The 19,538-nt window shown below is 31.8% G+C and overlaps 1 protein-coding gene and 1 pseudogene across 5 annotated transcripts; both read right to left on the bottom strand.

Annotated features, from left to right (window-relative positions):
- Positions 1 to 241: 241 nt before the first annotated feature.
- LOC108342690 (uncharacterized) lies at positions 242 to 11,983 on the bottom strand (annotated as a pseudogene).
- LOC108342670 (uncharacterized) lies at positions 10,294 to 15,045 on the bottom strand. 5 transcript variants are annotated; one of them, XR_008246458.1, is made up of 5 exons: positions 14,541 to 15,043; positions 13,763 to 13,983; positions 13,368 to 13,628; positions 13,033 to 13,105; positions 10,544 to 10,680 (listed from the first exon to the last, which is right to left on the bottom strand). XR_008246458.1 is itself a non-coding variant. In XM_052871610.1 (4 exons), the coding sequence occupies exons 1-3, from the start codon at positions 14,836 to 14,838 to the stop codon at positions 13,368 to 13,370; spliced, it is 780 nt and encodes a 259-aa protein (XP_052727570.1). In that variant the 5' UTR covers positions 14,839 to 15,043; the 3' UTR covers positions 10,294 to 10,421. The 5 variants fall into 5 exon arrangements, 4 of the variants coding, with proteins under 4 accessions (XP_052727570.1, XP_052727571.1, XP_052727569.1 ...); XM_052871610.1 differs by lacking the exons at positions 10,544 to 10,680; positions 13,033 to 13,105 and adding an exon at positions 10,294 to 10,421; XM_052871611.1 differs by lacking the exon at positions 13,033 to 13,105 and having other exon boundaries at positions 13,763 to 13,962; positions 14,541 to 15,045.
- Positions 15,046 to 19,538: the final 4,493 nt, after the last annotated feature.

Below are 19,538 nucleotides of genomic sequence, written 5' to 3'. Positions count from 1 at the left end.
TATATATATATATATATATATATATCGACCCCGTGACACATCACAATAATGGAAATTCCATGACTAAAATCACCATGGATTTTAGATGTTTCTTATCTTATAATGAATGTTGTTATCATGAGTATACACTGCAATTTGTAGTGTTGTCGTAGTTTATGACCCTGTTTGTCTTAGTAGAGGGACCCATTATTAAATAACTAGATACATTGAAGTTCTCCAATCTTGTTCTAGAATCACATCGTGCTGTAATAATGATGATTACCATTCCACTGCAACTTAATATAGTAATGAGCATCATCACTCTGGTCCAAACATACACATACATGAGAATATGCACAGACAATATAGATAGCCCCATCAGGCATCTAAATCCAGGAGAGAAAGGGGAAAAGAAAGATATATCCACAATTATTCTTAGACGGGAAAATACAAACATGCAAAATAGGACATAATTACATTCTTGCATGCTAATTTTATGTACATTTTTTTTAACTATTCAGAGAATTGTTCACCAGATAGATAACATAATTCTCTCCTGGTTTATTCTGGCCGAAAGCTTATCAAATTTGGAAGATCAGTTGACTGAAGCTTCTTAATTTCAGAAGCAGTAACCTTGCAAGACTCCAAGGTAAGACTGCGTAAATTCTTTAAAGGCTTCAGATACCGTAGTCCTCCATTGGTTATACGAGAATTTGAAACATTTAGCGACCGCAGTGCTGTCATGCCTGTATTCAGATATAAAGAAAAATAAGATTTATGGGTTAACAAGGCAAGACAAATTTGTACTTGATCCAATTACAAGGCAAGGGGAGGAAGTAAAAACCAATACAGATAATATTCTCCGTCTAATTCTCCTTTTTTTTTTTCATTTTCATACTTAATTATGATTGCCTGGTTCCGCCAAACAATTATTTTTGGAAAAAGTTTATTGGACTGTATAAAGCAATGAAGTGAAGCAGAAAATACCAGATATCAATTCCAAAGTTTTATCTGTCAAGTTGCAATTCTGGGACAGGTTTAGCTGTGTCAGCGAGACAATCTCTCTTATATTTTTTACGCCATCATCAGTTAATCCTCCGCCACATATTTCAAAGGATTGCAAGTTCTTGAATGCTGCAAGATGGAGAACAAAATAGGAACTAAAATTTAAGCCGGCAAGATAACCAGTAATCTTAGCACAGGGTTGTAAACCCGTATTTTCCCATTATTTTTAGTCAGTGCTCATTTCTAACAATACACAACAAATGAAAAAAAAAGGTGAGTTGGTGTAGAATGGTGTTCCCAAGTAGTACTGCCTCCATATATGGGTGTTTGCTCTCAAAGTATAGGCGTAAAGAAATGAGCATGGATTTATTGCAGATTCTACTAAGCAAATGGCGTCATTAATTAAGCTAGCTAAAAGAAGAGAAATTAAAACATACACACACATATGAAGAAACCAAATGTTCTATTTTACATCAATTCTAGAGGGGAATAGGTAAAATAAGATTGCCATCAAGGTCTACAGGCTGAGAAGATTCAACATCAAATTTGTAAGTATAAGTGAAAACGTCATGAAAAGTAAAGACTTCCACTAGATTGCTAGATTTTTCACCGCTTGTTTCTCCAGTTAAGCAATTTTAAATTTATTTTCTTGACTGATTATATTTTCATAAAAAAATCAAAGTGTGCGGCCTACGTGATAATCATCAAATTTCCTAAAAAGAAAATGGCAAGAACCCCAATTACTACTGATGTACTTCAATTTCAAATGTAGACTACTTAGTTATATCTTATAAATTAACAAAGTCAACTAGCAATTAGGTAGGTTAGAATAATATACTGTTAGTCATACATCGAAAATATGCAGTTCCATGGTCTGAAATGTGTGCTCCAAAGAGATCCAATGTTACCAATCCACTCAGACCTGTTAAAGAAAATTCCAATGAGATAGCTAAAATACTAGCAAAATTAATCACAGCCCCAAATAGAAAAGGATCAATACCCCCTACTTTTTTTAAATATTTACTGTAATATAACAAACCATCATTGACGGAGGATTTTAAGGGGCAGAAAGATGCCATGAACCCCCAAATATTTTAAAATTCTAATTAAAAGTATACGTATGTAACAATGAGAATTAAATTAGGAGGATTTCCAATCTATTTTAACTCACGTCATCTATGTTTAATAAATATTAAAACATAAAATTAATTATAATAAAAAATAAAAACTGATGAAATTAATTATAATAAAAAAATAAAAACTGATGTAATTACGTCAATTAAGCTCCTCTGTCAATTTCCTCTTAAAACTTTCAAATTCTTTACTAATCAAATAAATCATTTACAATATTCTTTGGCTCCAAACTCGCCAACTAAAATATAAAATTTCACCAAAAAAAAATCCAAAATTTCCTTTTCTTCAAACCCTAATATCCCATTACTGAGTCCTTTTATGTTTACCAAATTTCCACTATATTTCTGACATCTAAAGTTTTAAATATTCCATATCCTAAATCAGTAATAAATCCCCAACTGTTTGAATAGAAAGTAAGATTTGAGGATTTCAGGTTTTAAAATTAGAGGGACCTGATTTGTCTGGAAAAAGTCTTGGGAAACTAAAATCACAAAGTCTAAACTAGAGGGATAAGTGAAAGCAAACATGCTTACCGATAAGATTTGAAAGCCCGTTGTCGGTAATCAGTCGGGTGTCCAGATTAAGTGATTTAAGTTGTGTCAACCTTGACAACCCTTTCAGGCCATTATCAGTTACTGTAGTAAATGACAGATTTAAATCTTCGAGTTTATTTAAACCTGGACAAAAGCAAGAACCACCTAATCAACACATGCATGCATTTTATGTATTGTGAGTATAGTTCTCCAACACCACACTGTGATGTAGATGTAACAACAAAAAACCTACACAAAATAGATAAATTTCATATTTTGACAACTTTTAGTTTAAATGAATGAAGTCCTGAAACCATATAATGTTTTGAATTAAATTAAAATCTCATAAACAGCAACCTTATCCTAGCGCTGCAGGGCCAGATTGGTAACACAATTTAAATTAAAAAAAAAAAAAAACACTCATGTTTGGGTAACTCAAGGCATTTCTAAAATTTATCTTCCAATGGATAATACAACATTATATGATCACATTCCAAGACAGTCTCAGATTTAATGCAATAATGCTACGTTAAAGCAAACAATTTCAGTTTCCTTACTAAAATCTGAAATGTACAAACTAAATAAGGGGTTATGATATCTAGAATACCTCATAGACATAGCATTAGTAAAGTCAATATTTTCTAACCATGAGTGATAGGTTTGATACAGTTTACAAAAGAAGGTAGTCAGTACAGTTGTAATTAAATAACTGTAACAGACTATTATAAATAGTCTTATTAGGAGGTGACCAGGGAGTTTTTGGAGTGTTTTTGAAAAGTGGAAAAGTTAGGAGAGACAGGTCCTCTCGAAAGACCTTGTGTTGTACGTGATGGTTCTTGTTCTTACCACATTGGTAGAACTGTTCTGTTCTGTTTCTAAGAAGACATCCAAGAATTTGTCTTGGAATTCTCTAGTAAATTCTGAATACCTATCAAAGCCTCTTTCCTGGTCCTGTGGTAGCTGTGTGGGGCATGGTGAATACAAGAATGGAAGATTGGATGGGTTTGAAAAGATGGTACAAGAACAAGTATCATATGCGGTTCCAACAACAAAACAGACGGATGATGATTCTGTCACAAATGGAAGCAATGAGGGCAGCAGAGAGAATGAGGAGAAAAGTTCGGTATTGTCTTCCTCAAAATGCAGAAAACTGGACATCCCTGTATTTGCAGGAGAGGAGGCCTATGGTTGAACTGACAGACTAGAAAGATATTTTCTATTGAAAGAAGTCAACGAGGAGGAAAGAATGCAGGCTGTCATAGTTGCTTTGAAAGGAAAAACCTTGAATTGGTTTCAGTGGTGGGAAACCTGCAATCCAAATCCTACGTGGGAGGCATTCAAGGTGGCTGTTGTCCGCAGGTTTCAACCAACTATGCTTCAAAACCCCTTTGAAATTCTGATTGGCTTGCGACAAACAGGTTTAGAGGTTTAGTGGAAGATTATATTGAACAATTTGAACAATACGTTGGGTTCTTGAAGGGGATTCAAGAGGATTATCTGGTAGGCATCTTCTTGAATGGGTTGAAGGAGGATATCAAGGCTGAGGTTAAATTATATGAACCCACTAATCTTGCTGAATTGATGAAGGCTCGGATGGTTGAGTGAAAAATCAGAGTTACAGCAACAGGGGGAACACTGAATGAAAACAGGAGCAATAATGTGTATAGGCCATATTCAATACCTAGAAGTTTCTCCAGAGATGTGGGAAATTCTGTTGTCGCAATTAATCATAACAGAGGGAAAGGGGAGACCCAGACATAACAAGTAGCATCACTAGTCACCAGGGAGGGCACATCTACCCAGCCCATGCCTCCTCCACTTACTGAAGACTATATTCTAGAAGTATATCCAGGAAAGACCACTCAAGGTGACTTAGTTCTTATCAAATGGAAACATCTTTCAGATATTGAGAATAGTTGGGAATCAGCTGCCTGCATTCATGAAGAATTTCCAGAATTTCACCTTGAGGACAAGGTGAATCTTCATGGAGGGGTATTGATATGTGTTACGACCTAAGGTAGGGGTAATAATAAGGGTTAGGAAGTATATGAGCATAGAGAATATTTAGTATAAGTTAATTAGAGTAAATAAATATAATATAAGTTAATTAGAGTAAATAAATATAGTATAAGTTAATTAGAGTAAATAAATATAATATAAGTTAATTAGAGTAAATAAATATAGTATAAGTTAATTAGAGTAAATAAATATATATTTAGGGAAATATTCAATATAAGATATTTATAATTAAGGATATGTGCTAAGATAATATACGGAGAGATATTTATATTAAATATAGAGATATTTATATTAAATATAGAGATATTTATATAAATTATTGAATATTAAATATAGGGATATTTATATCAAATGCAGATATATTCTAGAGGAATATTTAATAAGAGATGGGCGGGAAATAATTAATATAAATAAGGTTAGAGTCCAGGGTTAAAGGGAGGCTTTTGATTATTGAGTTTTGTGACAGACATTATTGTCTTGTGAGGGAGGTTATGCTCTCAAAGTAATTGAAGGAGGTTATGCTCCCAATTATTGTTTATCCTTGTTTATTCAGATATTACCATCAATAAAAGAGATTCATTCATCCAATATTATTCGTTTATTGTTCTATTCCGTGTGAGAGAGAGTGAAAGGTTGTATTTGGCTAGTTTACGTACTCAGGTACGTAACAATATGTTTGATACAGTTTACAAAAGAAGGTATTTAGTATAATTGTAATTACATAACTGTAACAGACTAATATAAATAGTCTTATTAGGAGGTGAGCAGGGAGTTTTTGGAGTGTTTTGAAAAGGGGAAAAGTTAGGAGAGACAGGTCCTCTCTTGAGTGTTGTACGTGATTGTTCTTGTTCTTACCACATTGGTAGAACTGTTCTGTTTTGTTTCTAACAAGACATCCAAGAATCTGTTTTGGAATTCTCTAGTAAATTCCGGATACCTATCAACGAGCCATAACCAAGAATATAGTGACATATCAATAGTTTAACTTGAATTTGGTCTGCCAAAAATCTCAAATATATATATATATATATATATATATATATATATATATATATATATATATATATATATATATATAGGACTGTATCAACCAACCTGATATATACCGCAGCCCGCTATTCCCAATGTCAGTGTCCGACAGCACCAGACTTTTCAAGAGTGTGAGGCCTGAAAGAACAAATAACTAATAATTTTAAACCACAGGTGATACTTCAAATGAAATTATTAATTCCTAAAATCTCATTTTCATAACCAAAACTTTTCCCCTTCAAAAAGCATTTTGATAGAACAAATTAAGGAAATTAAAATAAAAATATAAGCAAAACTGAATTAAAACCACCAGTGATCAGACCAAGCACGTATATATATATACATTTTAAACACAATGTTAAGGCTAAATGCTAGCTTAAATCCCCACGACAATTTTATAACTGCAATTCAGATATTCAAGTTGGAATATGCAAAGTTTCACATGGATCTTACCATCTCAATATTTATTGTCTAATAAGATAGGTGGGTTTGAATCATCAAATTATGCCATTCAATCATTCAGCTAAAAATGGCACAAAGGTATAAAGCCTCAATGCCTCTTGTCAAATCGCCAGGCACAGATCAAGAAAACTTTGAGCTAGTGTTTTGAACTAGTGTGACAAATCTATTCAAACTTTGAACAATGCAATTACCATTTAAATCTAACTAAAGGAAAATAGTTAAATACTTAATATAGTGCAAACCTGTCAAATTAGCAAGCCCATCATCGCCTATCCTGCAAGAATCCAGATTCAAATACTCCAAATTTGTTAACCCTGTAAAAATAACGATGATTGATGAGATTCAACATCCTAGTAGCAATAATTAGGAATATAAAAACTAGTTGTTGAAATCTCACGAGCACTTAAAAATGTTAAGAGTTGGTAGAGGCTTTAGAGAAAAAATGGCCAGTTTATTATGCACCTAATAATTTCCGGGTGCTTTCCAATTTTTAAGCTTCATGTGCCCATTTATATGACTTTTATTAGAAATTACAACAAGAGAGAAGGATAAGATATCATAAAAAAGGGATTTTGTACGGATACTATTAACAATAACAACTCATGTACCACACATTAATAGCGACAATAATTTTGTATGAATAATGAAAAGAGATATTTGAAGCTAAGATTAGACTTTCATACTTCCTTCATTTACAATACGTTCACTTCAAAAATTAAATTAGTTCATTAGACATCATCAGAGTTTGAAGAACTCTTCAGGAAAATTCATAATGTAGAAAAAGTTTCTCACGTCTCCTTTTAGTTTGTAACAGTCAGGACAATTTGCAGATAGAAAAACATGAAGATCACATCAAGTGTTCATGTAAAACTACTGAAAGTAAAAGGAATTAAAACGCAAAGGGAAAAAGTCTGCAGAAATAGTGTAAAAACACTTAAAAAACGAGTTTTTATTGATTTAGAGAAGCAGCATGTGGATTAAACAGTCACTCTTATGAGATATTGATGTTTTAAGTACCTTTCAGATGAACTAAAGATGCATCGGTGATCCTGTTAAAAGCCAAGCTTAACCTCTTCAAGCTTTTAAGACCTGCAGGAAAGGGACATGCAGTAAAACCAAGAATCCAATGATTTGCCATCCTTAGAGCAAGAAGAACATGACACACTAAGTCCTCAAACTGGGTCATTTTATATCAAATTACCAGCAATTTTCTCAAATCCATCATTGGAGAGACCACATCTGCTGAGATTTAAGCATGCCAAGGAAGCCAAGGCTGTATCAAAGAAATATTGTGTTCAAGATCTAACTAGGTGAATGTAACCATTGGAATACTAAGAAAATTAGTTTCCAAGTTCAAACATAGTCTTTGCCTTTAACAGCAGTTGATTGTGTGCTGGACTAGTGAAATCCTTAATTTTCCAAATAAAAATGACAGGAAGTACATCAATTGCAGAGTAACTTCCACAAAACAAAATAGCTGTCTAAACATGAAAAATAAAATGAAATGTCACTTCAATGAATAAATTGAGATTCGATTTTTACCATGAATAGACTCCAAGCATGCACCAGTAATATTGCATCCTTCAACATTTAATGTGGTAAGCTTCTCCAAACCTGTAAGTAGAAAGAAATACCCAGGAATGTATAATGTGGAAAACAGAATAACCTGGAGCAAACAAAGTCATGAACTTATTCAACATACTAAAACTCTACATTGATGATCGTAATGATATGATATTTTCTTTTGAGAATGGATATTGACAACTACAGCTGCGCTCATGTGCGAAAAATAGCAGCAACAGTTATAGTGTCTTAAGACACTTGTAATTGAGGAAAAACACTGGAAATATACCTCTTAAATAGGAAATCCCAATATCAGTAATACTGCTGTTGGAAATGTGTAACTCCTTCAAATTTATAAGCTCTGAAACATTATATGCCAACAGTCAGTTCAAAAATACCAAGGCCTAGCTTCCTGATTCTAGAAGTAAAAAGAATTGATGGTAAATGCAGCAATTGACTTAAGTTGCAAAACCACATGTTTCAGTATAAACTCAAGGGTATATTTTGCATGTAACGGTTGAGTTTGGGTGCAATTGTCATCCCTATTCGGAAGTTATGCATTGGTGAAGGATAGGATTTTTCAGTAGATAGTTTCACATGCATCCCCACTAACAAAAGACAAAAAAAAGTTCTAGAAGTTCTTTTTATAAGAAATTTCACCCCAATCCAAGACAGGCAATCTTCCTCTAACTCGTAAATATTTACAAGTACCTCAACCCAAGGAGACAAGCGGGTGCTTAAACCAGGAACTAGTCAAATTGTAAACCTTGTGCTGTCCCATTCAACCAACCCGTCAGAGTTAAAGTTTCTAGAAGTGTAAAACAAAGATTTCAGGAGAAATATTGCAGCATGTGCAATTTAAAAGTTTGTGTGGATTATTCGCTGAAGAAAAATACCATATTTATCTGTGCATTTCTTAATCACCTGAGCAGGCAGACACATAATAGATAGGTTTTTCTGTAAGGCTACTCTTTGGTGTTCATGATAGCTTTAAGGGGGGTTATTGGTAGAGTGAGTGGAGCGCGCAGAGAAAAAAAGCACAAAAGAAAAAATTTAGAAAGTCAAATTTGGAGAGCAATGCTCCCCCCACCCAGTTTTTGGTTATTTGCTAACTAGGAGTGAGAATAAATGCAAGAACTAGATTACAATGCTAAGAAAAAGCTATAACAAATGAACGAGACACCGTAATACTGCCTTTGTACAACATAAATAAACCTGAATTGCAATAACTATGATAAAAACCACATCACCTTATGATCAGTACCTGAGATAGACTTTATGTCTGAATCCGTAACACATTTACAGCATCCAATATTGAGGAACTCAAGCTTTTTCAAACCTGTATTATAGAAACACAAATTAAATCTATAACTTAGTACTTTCATAATCATGATGCATAAAAGGGAATCCTAAGTAGGATAACATTTGCTAATATCTGGCTAATGAGCCCCTTAAAGAAGCTAATGAAGGTTGGGTTGACTGGTAGGATCAAATATCCTTGACTCAAAGGTCCAGGGATCAATTCCTGTTGATGGTCCTCTATTCCCCCTGCCCCCCGCGCATAAAACGATTAAATGCAGTAGAACTTATCATCACCAATAAGTACAGGCAAGGCAACAGCAACCACCCCATTAACCAATAATGATGAAAATCCATCATCACCTTAACTTTAAAGTCATGTGAGATTGGATATAAAATATCAATTAAATTAGAATAACTTCTTGCATATAAATGAGGCAAAAATGAAGGATAGCAGCAACCTTTAAGATGAACAAATCCACCATGAATTTCTGAACACCTCTCAAGGTCCAACTTCTCCAAATTAAAAATAAGTTGGAGAAAGCACGCATTCCATCAGGCTTGACACTGCTGCTCTTCCTGATACTCAAGGAATCCAATTTTGAAAGACCTACAGAAACAAATCGGCATTCTTAATTGTTTATATTAATCAGAAAGAACACTTTAACTAATCCATTTGTTACCAAAAGATTCAGAACAATTAATGTTATTCCAATCATAGCGCGCAATTCCAATTTTACATAATGTTCAATCAGGATTTCTTTTCATTATTTATATTTCTTCTACAGCCATTATAAGGAAAAATAACATTAATTAATCTAAGAATAATTATGCAGGGTATACCACAAGCAAAGACAGAAATTTTACTTTAACTAATTTGAATGATTTGTATGTTCAAAAAATAACTATACGTGTTCTGGTCAGAAAAACTGATCATAAGAATAGTAACTCTACCACTTATGTGCTTGAGCCCATATTCTGAAAATTGATCACAGTAATTGAGAGTCAATGCTTGAAGGTTTGAGCAATCCTTTAGGAGTCGTAGTCCATTATCTGTCACCTGAGACCCAGAAACATCAACTGAAAGTAAAGACAACCCTTGGGAAGAGATGACATCCATCCAATTATCATCCACTCCACTATATTCACCCAGGTCAATATCCTGCCATGCAGAACAATAAATACGGTCATCTTTGTAACAGAAATTTGTAAGCAGAAAAGTGGGATCAAGGCAACGATTCCAATTTCACCAAGCATCTAAAACAGTACCTGAAGAGCACAATCTCGGAAAGCTTCGAGAGAAGCTTATGTCAGGCAGTGAGAATCAACCAATTCATTGAAGATCTGCTGGCTAATGTCTCTTGGAAGAATAGAAAAGGATTCGTATTTGTGAAAATCCTATCATAACTCAAAACATGTGAATCAAGTGACCATGTAAGATAAAAAATAACAAAATCAAAACAAACAAAAAACATGCACCTCCCGTATCCTATTTATGCACAAATCCATGAGAGAGGGACAGGTTCCCCATCCGGGACATTGATTAGACTTGGAACGTAAACTCCTGGACCTCGACCATTTTATGTTGCCACTTCTACAATACCTTCCCGAAATTCCTCTATGTAAATCATCTTCCACCACGTGTTGATCTCTCTTCCTAGAGCAGATACCCCCCATCACTCAATTTTAAAACAAAGTGACTAATCGGATTTTAAAACAAAGTTTAAACATGACCAAAAATATCCTGAAATTTGAGTTGATTCAGGAAATATAACGAGTCCAGTATTTAATGATATATATGGATAATAAAAAACAGATGATTATGCTTTATTTTATGAAACAATATGATTCACGTAATGTGGGTGGGGTTGCTTGTTTGTTTTTCCAGCTCTTCAAAATGCGTCTAGAAAAAGCAAAAGTGTATCATGCAATAACAAAATAAAGACTCACGTTTGCTTTTTACATGGTCCACTATAAATAATATTTTATTCTTTATTCTTTTCCTTCTGTAGAAACAACATAAGACAGAAATAGCTAATTTAAATATTGTCCCCTAATAGATAAAAATTGCACACTAAAATTAAAATTATATATAATTGATATTCGTCTCTCTTTGGAAAATGATAGGATCTATCAGCTGGAAATTTTTTGGAAAAAACAAACTTTGTAGATGACTAAGAATAATACTCTGTCAAACACAAAGTAAACAATTGGAAAATAAAAATTGGATTAAGGTATTGAAGATAAAAGAAAAAAAATACATCACTTTAATTACGAATCAAAGATAAGTTGTAGGAATATTCATCTGAAAAAACTTTTTTAAGATGAGAACATATTAAAAAGAATTTTATACTTTCAAAACACTCGGAATTCTCTCCTATCTATATTCAGAACCAATGAGAAACTGTTTGTTTATAGGTGGGAGTTTAAGTTCAATCCACCACTTTATAACATGAATTTAGGAAACCAAATATGCATTCATATTTCATTAGCAACATAAACACATGAAATAAGTTATATCAATTACGTATTATCAAAGTGACATATAAAAAAATTACAATGACACATTTATATGGATCCATGTTACATATAATAATTTATAAAATTTTATATTCGTGGTTTAATTAGTAAAAATATTAATTTTGAAATGAAAACTTCCATGGTAGGTTCAGTCTGAGTCTGAGATGCAATAATTTAGTTTGTGGTTAATGTCATCCACAATTTGAGTCCACTTACCAATAAACTTAATGTATACAAAGTGATATGGGTAGGACTTTAATTTTTCCATTTCGAAAGATTGGTTATGCTGTAATTTTTCATTTATCGAGTTGATAAGAACTTTTCATCTAGAAAAGATGTCACAGCCTTAGAAGTAAAGTGAGCTGAAATGGGAGATAGGATTAAATTAATATATTTTTTTTCAAGATATGTTACATGAAAAGTATAATCCATAACTTCAAGTTATTAATTTACTAGAAATTGGAAATCAATTCCCACAATTTCTAATACAAGTATTATTTATTCTTGAACTTGTAAAGGATTAAATTTACATAAATAGAAAATTAAAATAAAATTAATTAAATTTACATGTATAGCAAATTTATATATATATATATATATATATATATATATATATATGATAAGATAATTTCATTTATCTATGTGAATAAAATCATGTATATTAGGTATAGAATTTTAGTGATAAAAATTCACTTGTGGTGACTTAACTCATGGGTTCTTTTGTCAGTCAAAGAAAATGGGGAGGTGCAAGGGAGAAAGTGGTGGAGGTGCAGGGCGAAGCCCTCCTCCCCTTGTTCTCCACAAGGTTTATTGACCATATCCTTTTCCTCTACTTTCTCGCCATTTCTTAACCTAACTAGGTAGTGAGAGCTTGTGACTATGTATCTCAAGTTTTCCATTCCTATAACCATTCTCTCCTCTTATCCAGGATTTTTGCTAATCTATGCTTCTGGAAACAATCTTGTTCGTCTTCTCAATGAGCTTTAACACAAATAACATGTTAAAAACTATAAATAATTTTAATAATAAAAATTATAAATTTAAAATGTTAAATTAAAAACAATGAAACCAAGGTAAAGAGTGGTTAATATTCTTTGCCAGTGAACCTTTATGACCTGATATGATTTTAATAAATAAGAATTAGTAGTCATTTACTGGGTAATGCGTAAGTTATATAAGTTAGAACAACCTTTTAATTCAAGCATTTTCCATTCTCACACTAAGTTCGGCCACTCTATAATAAAGCCATGTCATATTTAAAGCCACAAACCATTATTAAATAATAAATAATTAAATTTAAATTGTTATAGTAAAGGCCATGATTATTATTTTATATAATTTACCATACAAAAAACCAGCTGTTCTCCTGAAGAACCCGTTCTCTCAGACTAGCTAAACCACAATCTTTATTAATTAGTCCAAACCCACCATACCCATCATGTATGTGAGCAATTCATTACAGAATGACGGCAAAAAATGACAGACTCACTCTTCGCACCAGGTGGTAGTCCTTTTGTCTCAGCAAAAAACATGATCTATCCTTACTTATGAGTCGTTAGAAGCTTCACAAAAACGATGGTAGCACCAGAAAACACCAGTAATAGACAGTCAGACACAATCTATATCACAAGGGGCTTACTTGAGGCAAGCCATATCAAATCTCCTAACATCTAAAATATTGATCACATGGTAATCTACATCATAAAGCTAATAATTTATAAGTAGGATAGATTTTTTTTTTTTTTGCCGAATCATTAAATATGAGTTAATTGTGTCTACTTCGTAATCACTTAAACTACAAAAACAGCCAGATAGACTTATTACCTAGAAAACATCTGGATGAAAACGCCCAGGGATGGAACTGCTTTGCTCTGCCTGCTTTAGGTGCATTGTCAGTGCATAATTGTTTACCTCTAAAGCTCTTACTTGTTCCTGGTACTGTGACACTAATTGCTCCAATTGCTGCAACTCTACATCTCTGTCTTCATATTCTTTCTGGCGTTCGTGCTGAATACAGATAGCACGCTTCAGAATCACATTTTCTTGAACAAGGGCCTCCACCTGTTCCTTCAACGCCGTATTTTCCTGAAGTAAACCAAACAACGAGTACATCATATCACAAACAATGACTTTTATTGGATGGAATTGAAAGAGCATTTGTGCTCGGTATTTAAGTTGACAATAACAACGCTGAGAAACATATAGTCATAATAAATAACCTGTTGGAAGTTTCGCTCTGTTTCAACACTCGTTCTCATGCAAATTGACTTCTCCAAAGCCTCTAACATTTTTGATGCTCGAGCTTTGGCGTCATTCATGTTTGAAGCATTCATCATTTCTTTAACAAAAAGCTCCACCCATTCAGCACCATTTGTGGGATAATTTTGTCCAGTAACCGGGTCCTCAGAAGCTGAAACTTCTGCATCATATTGCCATTCACCTATTAAACAACCACTTCTTCCCATCAATATCCGGAAATGTCATTTGTTTCATGAAACAACAAAAGAAATCAAGGTTCAGACTACCAAAACTGACCTAATATAACAAATCATACATTGTAGGGGTGTGGCCTAGTTCATGAGATCAGAAATTATTTTCTGTTATATGCATTACCATCTGACTATCATGTCCCAATAACGCAACAACAAATAGCTCAATATAGGTTCAATAACAACCATTAGAATAGACATTGCACTGTCTTATATTTAGATGAATATACTTCAGAACCAAAACTGACCTAACATAACAAACAATACAACTTGGATATAGTTTGATTGAGTATGAAGTAACAGTGAAGAGATCAAAAAAGTGTTAATAATTTATTGTGCAAAGATTTTATACTACCTGTCCACAGGGCATATATATTTCTAAATTATATACCTGTTTCACTGGAAAATGCCTAGAAAAAACCGAAAGTATGAAAGACAGAAAACAGAAGCATCAATTAATGCAAATTACAGTTATGATCAAATTGCAAGAGGTTTAAAGGTAACAAACCTTGCGATTGAAGAGTAGCATCAGATGCAATGGGAGTGGAACGAAGAGAAGGAGGTGTTGATGCTCCTAAGCGAAGCTGGTTTAAGCTTCTGATAGCGGAGTCGATGTCGTTGCCGCAATCTTCGAGGGCTTTCTCGAGGAGGTGGTTGTCCATGTCAGGGAAGAAGGCAGCGAGGTGGTGGAGGAGGGAAGAGGGAGAGAGGCGAACCGGAGAAGAAGAAGAACAACAACGGATCCTCTTTGGAGGAAGCTCTTGGAACAGCGCTGATCTCTTCCCGCACACTATGATCGCAGACATGTTTCGATCCTCTGCTCACTCCGCGTCCGATCCGCCGCCGCCGCCACCCACCCAACAACCGCTCATGCAATCCGCCGCTGAATTACCTCCGATCTCCGATTAATAACCAACCAATATAATAGATAGGATTGGTACACAGGGAATCAGGGAATAATTTTTATATCTATGTTTCTACACACGCCTTACCTTTCTACTGTTCCAGCCCACCTCAAGTAAGTATTCAATATATCTGTGTTTTCAACTAAACATGTAATTTATTAAATATATATTCAATATTTTTTCTTTAATAAATATTCTTCTTTGAAATATTACTTTTAAACTTGGGACTAAGCACCTTTATGTGTTTATTAAAAAAATTGGGTGGTACTCCCTCCACCACCACCACTTGCTTCCTCCACCGCCCCATTCTCCTTTTACTATTTTTTTTATTTTTTTCATTCCTATTTTACCCTTATTAAAATTTTAGGGTTAATATTATTTAAAATCTTTCTACGTGGGTATTTATTCTCTTTATCATTCTTTCTTCTTTCTCTTTATTTTCCATGTTCCTTAATTGTCTCTCCAGTTCCACTTTTTCTTCTCTTTTATGGTAAGATTGGAAGTGGGGAAAGCAATTCATCGCCGCCGTGTAGTGTGGTGGTGCTTCAAGCTGAATGTTCAGAGGCGTGTATAATCTGTAAACGGATGTGAACATTCGTTTAAGGGAAAACGGATGTCAACATCCGTTTAAGGGAAAACAGATGTCGACATCCGTTTCTCCTTAAACGGATGTTGACATCCGTTTACAGATTATACGGTTATTTTACAGTTTTTTTATATTAATTCTACAGATATTTAAATAATATAATTTATATTTTTTGATATATTATTTTTGAATATATTTTGATGTATTTTAATAATATATTTTCCACAATCTTTATTGTTATTAGTATATATTTAGATTTTTTATTTATTTTGCATGGATATGGAGGAAAGGTGGGAGATGAGAAAATGGATGTGAATGTGATAGAGTAGGGATGGGAATCTGAGAGAATTGGGAGGTGGGTGAGAAGAGGGTAGAAAGATAGATTTTAGGGTTAAAGTAAATAATTAAGATTGAAAAGTAAAAAGGTTATTTTTGTAATTTGAAAAGGTTATTTTTGTAATTAGAAAAATATGTAATAGAATTGAGGAGGTGGAGGGAGAAAATGTGGTGGTGGAGGGAGTAACACCCTGATACTTTTACTATGTTCAACTCAATTTTTTTATTGTTTTCAAAGAATCAACAAATGTGTTTGTATTGTGTCATCATCAACTAACCCCATTTCACGGCACAGCACAATAAAAATACATTTATACTATGTAATCAAATAAAATATAAACATATTACATGTTTTTCTATAATAACTGAATTACTAGGGGTATAAATTACTTTTTAATTGAAATTAAATCAATGATTGCATAAACCATCTTTTTTAATATAATTGAAATAGTTATGATAGCAATTTTTATCATGATTTATTCAACTTTGGTTAACAAATTAACTTAATTGTGTACTAATTAATTTTATTATAATTATAAATGGAAGATTTTATAATAATTAATTCAAATTTAATTTAAAATAATATATATATACTTAATTTAACTGTTATTAAACATAATTGTTTGTCCAGTCCACCTTTCATTAAATATTTTATAATTTCATTTTCATGTAATCGAAAAATTGTGTGCACTTAATGTTGTCTCACATAGCTTAATCATATTTTTTGGTAATTTAGATAATAAAGAAATCAAAGCTATAATTAAGCAAGGTCAAATATGTGTTGGACAACAAGTAAATCGAGACCAAACTAGCAAAAAAAATAGTTATTCTAAAGAAACTAGTTATTAACTGCTTATAATAATTAAGACTCCTACAGCATTCATTAATTACTAATTTTAAGTTTTTTATTTTGGTAATAGTAATTTTAAAAAGAAAAAATGAAATTTTCAAATCACTAAGACACCTTTAATAGATTAAGAAATAATCAGAAAAGATATTTAGGATAAAGCACGCAGTGGATTTGACATTGCAGCTAACTAAAGTTGAATTAGGAGGTTAAGAGTTGGTGTTGGTCCTGACTTGGGAAGAAGGTGAACCATATTCTTCTATCTCTCTATTGATGTTGATGCTCCACTCCACGCAACTCACGGAACTATGTTACCTTAAGTGCTTTACCCTCTTTCAAACACACTTTCAACAATAAATAAATTACTCTGTTAAGCTTTACAATTTCAGTGTCACTGTTCCAAAACCTTAGCTCTTTCTTCCCTCATTTTGTTTGTGTTAGTGAAGAGAATATATGGTGGGAACAAATGACAGGACCCACAAACTTAGTGGAGGCAATTCGCATCACTCCTTTTCATCAAGCTTTGTCAAGTTGAAAACATAGTGTAGAGAAAAAAAAAAAGAATAGGATCTTAAATTGCTTTTGATCTCCCCAAGCATCATAGAATACAATTTTGTTTATAGTTGGTTCATGAAATGACTCTTCACCAAGCAACCTCGCTCACTCTTTCTTTCTCTTCTTCTCCCCAATTCCATTTTTCATCTATGTAGGAATCTATCCAACCCTAGAGAGAGAAAGAGTGATGGGATTGCACTCAAAAATGCTATTGACCATCTTTCTATTAGTTTTGACCCAACAATAATATTATCAATCTCACTCTTTTAGTCACGATTACTTAATTAACGCCTAATTTTAAGTTTTTGGCTATCAATTTATTAACCAAAAACTCATTTTGTCAAAACACAAAAAGTCTAACTCCAAACCTTTATTACCCTTGAATGGTTCAACTTTTCCATCAAGCTGAATAACAATACTAACAAAAGTATTGTTTGTAAGCATTCTTCTAGAACAATATAAGCCTATAATTTCAGTTTTTCTGCTTGCCACCCATTAACAAGAATCTGGAATGATGAAACTAGCAACATAGATCAAGAATGATCCCAAATGCGTTCTTTTCATTCATTATTTTATTCAATCTTGAAAACACGTCAGGTCTATAATCTAGATAATGGCTATTTGTAAAGTTCTTTCTAGATTTTGATAAAAATTGAGAAAGTGTTTTTAGAATTCCGATGCACAACTGAAAAATATGTTAACTGATGTAGTAGGGGATGTTGTCCGTGAGTGTGGTACATTTTTTCAGGAAAAATGTTGTTTTTACATTATTTATTTTATAATAAAGAAAAAAATATATATTATTTTACACTGGGAGATAATATAAGTTAATTATAGATATTATAAAACTAACATTATCTTTTTTTGAATTATTGCTTTTGTGACACTCTCAAGAGAATTTTGTGATAATATAAAATACTCATAACAAAAATTATATGCACTACTCGCTTACATCTTTACAATGTAAAGAGTGGTTATTGATATGTTCGCATGATATATTATTTTGTAAAAGTAATGTAAAACATTATTTTTAATAAATGGTAGGTCGAACATTTTTTAAGTAACAAACTATAGTGCGATTTTCATAAAATTTATAAACATAATTTATATTTTAATTTGATAATAAAATGTGGTATTTTATAATAATTTTAGAATGAAAAAAAAAATTAATCTAACTTTTAAATATTTTTTGTTTTATATAAAAAATGAATCTAATTCATTTTTCAGAAAATATTTAAATAAATGGAATTGACATAGATAAAAATATCAGTTCTAAGTTTTATTTTTAAAACTTATTTATATCTGACATAACTAAAATATTATTAGTTTAACAAAATTTACTGAATAACTAAAATATATATTTAAAATTTTAATCTTCTTTTTTATGTAATCAATTTTTTATTAAATTTAGCAATAAAATAAAAAATATAATCTATTATAGAAATAATTATGAAAATCATGCATAAGTTTTTATTAAAGAATATATATATATATATATATATATATATATATATATTAAAGTTAAATGAAAATATTTTTTTGAAAAGTTAATATCAATAAAAGTTTAAATAACTCGCTTACATTGACTTTTAGTTTAAAGTAAATTATGTCAAATTAACTTAATAAGTAAATAATTAGATATGTTTTAAAATATTAAATTCCACTTAAAATGAATTCACTGAGTTGAACTCGTTCCGACCTAATAAAAATCTATGATAATAAAAAAACTACAAAAAGAAAACTCAATAAAAATATAATTTCTCAAACATATTCAATACTTACTCTAAAAAAGTAATTTTGTTTCTCTCTTATAATATTCCCTTTTGAGACTAAAAAGACTAAGATGGTCTTTGAATAATGAAAGAAAATACCATTATTAAAATTGTTTGTGTTATAAAATTAAGACATATTTCACACTAAATTAGGGATAATACTTCAAAAAATATATTTATTTTTATTTCTTATTTACATTTTAAAATTTACTTTAAAACTTGAAGATCACTGTGACTTGAAATGTTAATTTGATGTCATATATGATACACCACCTCATGACAGCTACCGAAACTAACTAAAAAACTAATTTAAACATTTATATTAACATTAATAATATAATATAGATTTAAGTGTTAAGTATAAATTTGAGTATGTTAACTTGAGTTTTTAATACTTTTTTATGATATATTGAATATTAAAAGATTTATATTTTTAATCAGATATGTATCATTTAACTTTTTTTAATTAAATAACATACTTTTCATTAATTTAATTAGATTATTT

The sequence above is a fragment of the Vigna angularis genome, chromosome 1 (assembly GCF_016808095.1).
Source record: "Vigna angularis cultivar LongXiaoDou No.4 chromosome 1, ASM1680809v1, whole genome shotgun sequence".
Lineage (NCBI taxonomy): Eukaryota > Viridiplantae > Streptophyta > Magnoliopsida > Fabales > Fabaceae > Vigna > Vigna angularis.
This window is presented reverse-complemented; position numbering and strand designations above follow the sequence as displayed.